At 31.5% G+C, this 8178-nt stretch overlaps 1 protein-coding gene across 1 annotated transcript; it reads left to right on the top strand.

Moving 5' to 3' along the window:
- Positions 1-6815: 6815 nt before the first annotated feature.
- On the top strand, positions 6816-8178 carry LOC140827385 (transcription factor bHLH84-like). Its single transcript, XM_073190047.1, has 5 exons — positions 6816-7331; positions 7439-7681; positions 7769-7834; positions 7914-7979; positions 8080-8178. Exons 1-5 carry the CDS (start codon positions 6816-6818, stop codon positions 8176-8178), a joined length of 990 nt encoding a protein of 329 aa, XP_073046148.1.

Genomic DNA, 8178 nt, shown 5'->3' with positions numbered 1-8178 from the left:
CACGATTCGATCGCTCTACCAAGCAGAGACAATTATTGTACCCAACAATCTCCTTCCCAATAATTGTACTTCTTGCAATCAATGGGAATCGAACCCGTGACCTTGGCTCTGATACCAATTGTAGGACCGAGTGCTTACCGCTTTACCAAAAGTTATAGCTGATGGTAATGGTGCAACTCAAATCTTTTAAACCGCACAGTATCTCAAACACCACGATTCGATCGCTCTACCAAGCAGAGACAATTATTGCACTCAACAATCTCCTTACCAATAATTGCACTTCTTGCAATCAATGAGAATCGAACCCGTGACCTTGACTCTGATACCAATCGTAGGACCGAATGTTTACCGCTTTACTAAAAGTTATAGCTGATGGTAATGGTGCAACTCAAATCTTTTAAACCGCACAGTAGCTCAAACACCACGATTCGATCGCTCTACCAAACAGAGACAATTATTGCACCCAACATAGTCCTATATATATGTATAATTTGTTTGATGCATAATTATGTTCTGATGCATGCATCCTAACGAAGAAACAGAACATAATTCAGATTTGCTGATAATGATCATGCACAGTGTAACCATTGATTAATCATTTTATCACGATCTCAATATCATATATATAATGTGTTGACTGGATTAAGTAATGTTATTTTTTCTTATATATAAATGTCGTACGTACGTGGTCTGACTTCTGAATTATTCCTCCAGTTAGAAGAAGTGATGTTATAAGGGTCAAACCTTAAGCAAATATATAATATAATAACTAATTATAAGTACATTTCAATATATATTATATATAAGTTTTAATTTTATTTTCGTTGTGTGTGTGTGATTATGTTAGAAATTACTTATGATATAATATGTTTAGACAACGTTTGGTTTGTTTGATTAGGTTGGTTTATTTTTTTTAAATCCATCTAATCACTCGTTTTGTACGTTTTATTTTAACTAAGTCAATCTCTCTTATGAATGATTAGGTTATATTAGGTAGGTTAAAATAATATCTCCTCACCCCTAGGATTATTTATCCCATTCTTAATCCATCATATTTTTTCAATTTTACCCTTCTCCTTGATTCAAACTCACCACCACTTCCTTCCACCGACCATCCACCGGCAACCCCCGCCAAAGGCCGACCACCGCCGGCACCATCGCAACTTCCGGCCGACAAACGCCTCGCCTTCGGCGGTCCACCGCCAGCTGCCGGCCCCGTCGTCGTCGCCGACCACCTCTTCCGGCCGTCCACCGCCAGCAACCGACCTGCCGTCGCCGTCGCCAACGTCGATCGCCGTCGCCGTCGGAGTTGAAGGAAAAAAAAAAGAGGAAAGGGTAATTTTGTCCTTTAATCAAAAAATCAAAATTATCACACATTTAAAAATCTTACCAAACAAAATACTATTTTACATCATATATTACATTTCTACTACAATCATTTTTTTTATCATTTACATACTAATCATTAGTTTATTTTATCCTCCAAACTAAACGCTGCCTTAATGGTATATTTTTGTTATGATATGATGTGACAAACACATAACTTTCTTGAAAATTATGACAAATGTAAAATAAAATACTAATAATTATGTACGAAAATGTGAAAGGAAAAACAAAAATCTCGATAAAAAGTACGAGTCCTTTTGACATCTACATTAAGAAATTATGATCAAATTTGTGTCTTTTTTAAGTAATTAATTTAATTTCTTGAATGGTATATATTTAATCGATACTGAAGTTATTTTGAGAACATGAAATATAACTCTTAATATAAAAGTATTTCCCAACATGGATTATTAAAATTCAAAAAATCTTGTGAGACGGTAGGTTAATTTTGTGAGACACATTCCATTTGTGTTAATCATGAAAAAATATTTTTTTTACCTGACAAAAATATTATTTTTTATTATAAATATGAGGAAGATTGAATCATCTAACGAATAAAAATCCTTGAGACTGTCACCTATTTTATTAAAAAAGCATACATAAAAGTACGTATAATAATTTTTTTAAATTTATAGATATTCTATTTAGTTCACCCATTAAATGTGTTATTTTTATGTCAAGAATATTATTTTTTATATTAAATATGAGGAAGATTGATCAGTCTCACGAATAAAGATCCGTAAAATCGTCTTACAAGAAATATACTCTTATTAAAAAGTCTTACATAAAAGTAAGTATAATAATTTTTAAAATTTTATAGATATTTTATTTGGGTCACTCATGAAATGTGTTATTTTTTATGTCAAAAATATTATTTTTTATTATAAATATGATGAAGATTGACTCGTCTCACGAATAAAGATCCGTAAGATCGTCTTACAAGAAATATATTCTAACTAAAAAGTCTTACATAATTTTTTTAAAATTTATATTAGCTATTTATCAATTTATTTTAGAGATTTCATATATACCATTAATACACTCAGCACGTCACCCAGTTGTATCAAAGAACGATGATATATATTCGAAGGCAATTTTACTCGTAAGAGACTGCTTCCATCTCTTTTTATTTATCGAGAAAATATAGGCGAGTGGATAAAACAATCACAATTTATTATTTTAACAAAGGTCTTAATCAAGTCATTAACAAATTGTTTGTGATTAATTACGACATTATTACTTAGGGATTCTTGACTCATTTAATATTATCATATTATTATATATGTCATTATTTCTATTTACTATTAATCAAATTTTAATCAAACCCCACTCACAAAAAAAAAGCAGCGACTTCTTTTAATTTTTAGGAATATTTCAAATTTAGATCAAAAATCGGTAAATTAACACTTGAAATTAGTGCCTAATTAATGGTTAAAAACTTTGTGGATAAATTAAACGTTTGTTAGAGCAAAACTTAACTCTAAACAATATTTATCTGACGAAAGAAAAATGTTAAAATATGTAATTAATTAATATAAAATTCAGTACGGATTTCAATTTCAATTTGTTTTTTTAATATAAAATATCTGATCTAGGAAGTAGTACATACGTGGCGTTGTGTCCTGAATTTAAGTTGGCTAGCTTTGGGTTGGATGTTTGGTTTGGTAGGTCGATGACAGACTCTCAAGATTAGCTGTCTTAATTATCACAATATTATATATACATACATACATACATACATACATACATATATATATATATATATATATATCGAATTTATTATCCTGGACACCAGGTATCATGAGCAATCTACGTGACGGTATATGATTGGTCAGCCTTTTTTTAGAAAAACAAAACAAAAAATTTTGTGTGGTTGTGGACGTGCCACGTAGCCAGACGACCACAGATGTGCAGGAAAAAAGTGTATAGGGTATCATTACTATATATATATACCAAATTTTCTAGTGCTTCAGGAACAATATCTGATTGCACTAGAAAATTTGGAACAATATCTGATTTTGCCAGTTGGGATATTTAACTGTGCGAGAAATGAGCAAATCCATTTACAGATTTTTATTTGTGAGACAGATCAATTCTCTATATATATATATATATAATAAAATATGTAATTTTTTTTTGTTAATGACCAAATAGAATATTTATCTTATAAAATGGAGTATGTGAAAAAACGAGTAGATATTATTCCCACTTTCCATTTGTTAAATAAATTGTAATGCATTTACAAGTATGAATTGGTACTCTGTTTCCTTACGGACATCGTGCGATGGGCGGTGCAATTCTCCATATTGAACGAAATTTCCTTGGATGGTCTTTGAATTTCATTCGAGTATAAGATAATAATATAACCAATATAGGTTGGGTTCGACACGTTTTTTTTATCAAAGAAATATTTTCACGTCTAGCTACAAATTGAGATGCAATTTTAATTTCTATCCTTTTTATAAGATCAAATATTTATCGCTTTGCAAAAAAATTTTAAAATCGCTTAATTTTCGTATTCATCGTAAACATATATTAACTAGTTATTATTGTCGACATGACATTTAATATTATAGAACGATTTAAACACATCCTTTTAACAAATGTATGTTGGGATTGCATGACATTAGATCTATTTCGACTTTCAAAAAGCAAAGTCCTCGTTATATCTTTTAGTTCATTGATAGATGATGGAATCATCAAATATTTTACTTTTTCGAACTCTGTCTCTAATTTATTAGAGGCTCAGAAAACAAAAAAAAAGATATGTACGATTATAGGGATGCAAACGATCCAAACCAACCTAAACATTATCAGGCTTGAGCTTGGTTTGTTTAAAACTGTTTGAGGCTCGAGCTCGATTCGAGCTTCTATTATCAGGCTCGAGCTTGATTTGTATTGAAATTACTGAGCTCATTAAAAGCTCGAGTTCGGCTCGTTAAAAACTCGTTTAGCATGTTAATCAAGCCAAGCTCGAGCTTGATTCGTTAATAGCTCTTTTAACATGTTTAACAAGCCTGGCTGGAGCTCGTCTCGTTTTCGAGCTCGATAAGCATAGAACGGAGCTCGAGTTTGAGTTTGAATCGAGCTTGTTAAAAATTAAATATATCTATAAACTAATTTTAAATCAGACATAAAAATGTAAATTCATTCATAAATAACCAAAACGACACAAATAAGAGCAAAAAAACATAACTAAGTATATTATTGAACATTCCAAAATCATGTTTGCGAGCCACCTAAACGAGCCGAGCTCGAGCTCGCGAGCCTATTATGAAACATGTTTGCGAGCTCACGAGCCGAATATCCTTAGACTTGAGCTTGGTTTGATTAAATTTTCGAGCTCAAAATCGAGCTTGGGCTTGGTTTGATATGATTAACAAACAAACTCAAACAAAATTTTTATCGAGCCGAGCTTCGAATAGCCGGCAATCCCTATGTACGAACGAGATATCCAGCAACAAGAAGGAAAATGATTGAATAGAGAAACTCTCACACATTTGGCGATTTCAGATGTGTTGATATAAATGGTGACTCATTATATTACGATGAATCATTTCTTCGGACATAAAAAGATTATAGAAACGCTCTCTCGAAATCTCACTTATTAGCGCTGAGAATCTATACGTGACTTTGATTTATGCAACACTTTTATTTCATATGTCCAAGATGTGATCCCACACACGCATGAATACTTTTTATTGCACAACATCGAGAATCTAGAGATTTTGTTCTTATTGATGATTGTTACGTATATCATTCTTTTACACTAAGTCCCAATGCATGTATGCTAATCATGGTCAATGGTATCTGTTCGTTTTATGAAAATAATTAACAAAAATAATGATATGTATATAAATCAATTTTATGAAAATAATTAACAAAAATAATGATATGTATATAAATCAATTGTAACATATTTATTTCCTTTTTAATACATCATATTACTTAACTTTAAAATTCTTCTATTTGAATTTATGCTGAATTATTTAGACGACTTTCTTAAATTTAGAAAATCGTGTCATCCACAATTCATCCCAATTATTTATGAATAATCGTGCTTATAATTAATTCCACGTTCTTCCAATTCTGAAATACTTTATTTTTTCTTTTTTCCCTGATCCTCAATTTCACCAAATCACACGATCATGTTAAAATACGAAGTTAGTAAATTAAATAATTTCAACTTCACCATTATAAAATTAGAACTGAGACAGATCTAATTAAATACATGAACCCGATTGTTTTTTCATTATTATTATTGAACACGATTCTGATTCTGATTCTCATAAATTTAGCAAATTTAAATTTAGTAATTATGATGAGATTACGAGGATAGACTCATTGTAATCACGAGTTTAAAATGTTTATTTAATTACTTGAGATAAAATTTAAATAATTTTATCATTAATATTGAAGTGACATGAAAAAAGACAATTTATTCATTTAATATTATGAGAAATAGGGAAAAAAATGGATGAGTAGTAATATTATTTTTTTCTAAGTCCTACGTTGTTTGAATCGGTAAGAAATTTAAAAAGGGGTATATTTTTTTTTTTGGTCATGATAATAAATGGTTGACAGGGGTCAATTTGGATGGGTTGGATCGGGTTGAACAATAGTATTATTCAGAAATTCACATCAATCCGAGCCAACTCGAAAACTCTCAACCCGAACCTGAACCCGATCAACCCGTATAACCTGATTTTGAATTTTTTTAATAATTTTTTTAGAAAAAAATTAAATAAAATTTAAAAAAAAATAATACCAATATTTTAATTTAAACACATAATAATAAAATCTCCCTCGTATATATCATTTAAATTTGAAAGTCTAATTGTAGAAAAATAAAGTATACTAAATCAATAAAAAATAAAAAAATATTCGAAATAAATATTAAATTAAGAAAATTTTCAGACAAGCAATATATAAAAATGTAGGTAGTATTTATTAATTATATTTAAAAAAATTAAAACTTTGACCCGAACCCAACCCGATCATTTTTTTCGGGTCAGCTATCGGGTCCAACCTGATCTGACCGAAACTTGATTTTTTTCGGGTTGAACTGTGTCGGGTTGGTGGGTCGTGTCGGATTTTGACACCCATAATAGATGTGCTTAATTTTGTATCATTAACTTAATAAAAAAAATACTATTAACTAGTATTCTGTTTTCCACCAACAATAGACTAATGACATCAGTTACATGCACAGATTTAGGAACCAAACCATATTAACTATAAAATAATTTATAAAAATAATAAAAAAATAAAGTCAATCCTTATTTCTGCCAATTTAAATTTCTCCCATAGCCACTATAAATATGCAGCTGAATTAGTGGGTATTTCCAAGCAACTGCAAAATATTTATTTTTTAAAAAAAAAGGAAAGAAAAAACCCTCCAAATTCCCATATTGCTTGTACCAAGATCAATGGAGTCATTTGGAGCTTTTCTTGATTCTGAATCTTTGCTTGCCACCGACTTTTTCTCCAATCATGTTCAAATCCCATCAAGCTTTCTGGCTGAAAATATGTATCATATGGATGATAGCATATTTTTCACTGATTTTAGTTGTGTTCCAGTACAGGAAAGTGGCAACTGTATCGAATTCGATTGTTCCTTTTTACTCGATCATGGCTATGGAACTAATGTCAATGCTAATGATGTTGATTTTCTTCATGATGAATCCATCCTGTTTTGCCCCATGGATTGCGAAAACGAGCCGGTTTTTCCTGACGATATGATGGAAGAGATTCTGCAATTGAGTAATGCAGGAAAAATCCAGGCTATTCATGTATCCGGGGATCATTCTTCCGAAGAAATGCAGTGCAAGAGGAAGTATGAAACAACAAGAATTCAGATTGATCAGGATAATGGGTACCAACTCCAATCGCTGGAGGATAATTCATGCCAAAGTCCCAAGAAAAGATGTCGGGTTTCGAAAGATGTGAGTATAAGAAAGATTTTGCAACTACATGTATGTGTTCTTGCATGTTTCTTGTTTCATTCACCTGATTCCATGGATTAATACTGTGATTCTTGATAACGATACAGCAAAATAAGAGGAATACTCGCTCGAAAAAGAACAAGAAAGTCAACATCCCAATCAGCAATGATACTGAAGAAGACAACATTACTAATAATGCTGCTGTAACAAACGGACAAAGTTCAAGCAGTTTCAGCTCTGAGGATGATCACTCCAATGCTTCTCAAGATCACGACGGAGCGTCGAACTCGAAAGGGAAAGCAAGAGCTAACCGAGGGTCGGCAACTGATCCTCAAAGCCTATATGCAAGGGTAAAAGACTCAAAAAACTTTCAAGATTTCAAGGCCTAACTAGCTAGTTAAATTTTTTTACATGAGAACCCTTTTTGTGATATTCAGAGAAGAAGAGAAAGAATCAACGAGAGATTGAGGATCTTGCAAAACCTTGTCCCAAATGGAACAAAGGTAATTAATACAACTACGTACCATTTGGTTAGAATATTATATATGCGATCATCCCATAATCTAATTTGCGTTGCATTAGGTCGATATTAGCACAATGCTGGAGGAGGCCGTTCACTACGTGAAATTTTTGCAACATCAAATCAAGGTATTTTTCGACAAATGACGAAAATTCAAATTTTGCCCTCAAAATTTCTCCGTCGTGACAAGGTTGTGAAAACTAAGTTAATAATGTTTAACGTTTGCAGTTGCTAAGCTCGGATGAGTTATGGATGTATGCTCCAATTGCTTACAATGGGATGAACATTGGCCTCTACGACAAAATATCTCCAAATCTTTGGTCTTAA

The sequence above is a fragment of the Primulina eburnea genome, chromosome 3, assembly GCF_022965805.1.
Source record: "Primulina eburnea isolate SZY01 chromosome 3, ASM2296580v1, whole genome shotgun sequence".
In the NCBI taxonomy this organism is placed as follows: Eukaryota; Viridiplantae; Streptophyta; class Magnoliopsida; order Lamiales; family Gesneriaceae; genus Primulina; species Primulina eburnea.
Note: the sequence above shows the minus strand (reverse complement) of the source record. Positions and strands in the feature narration are given on the sequence as shown.

What these genes read in the sequence shown, in the direction of transcription:
- LOC140827385 (XM_073190047.1), top strand. Translation starts at nt 6,816, where the DNA reads ATGGAGTCATTTGGAGCTTTTCTTGATTCTGAATCTTTGCTTGCCACC. An exon ending in CTCAAAGCCTATATGCAAGG is followed by an intron (nt 7,682 to 7,768) that starts GTAAAAGACTCA and finishes TGTGATATTCAG; the next exon opens with AGAAGAAGAGAAAGAATCAA. An exon ending in TTTTGCAACATCAAATCAAG is followed by an intron (nt 7,980 to 8,079) that starts GTATTTTTCGAC and finishes TAACGTTTGCAG; the next exon opens with TTGCTAAGCTCGGATGAGTT.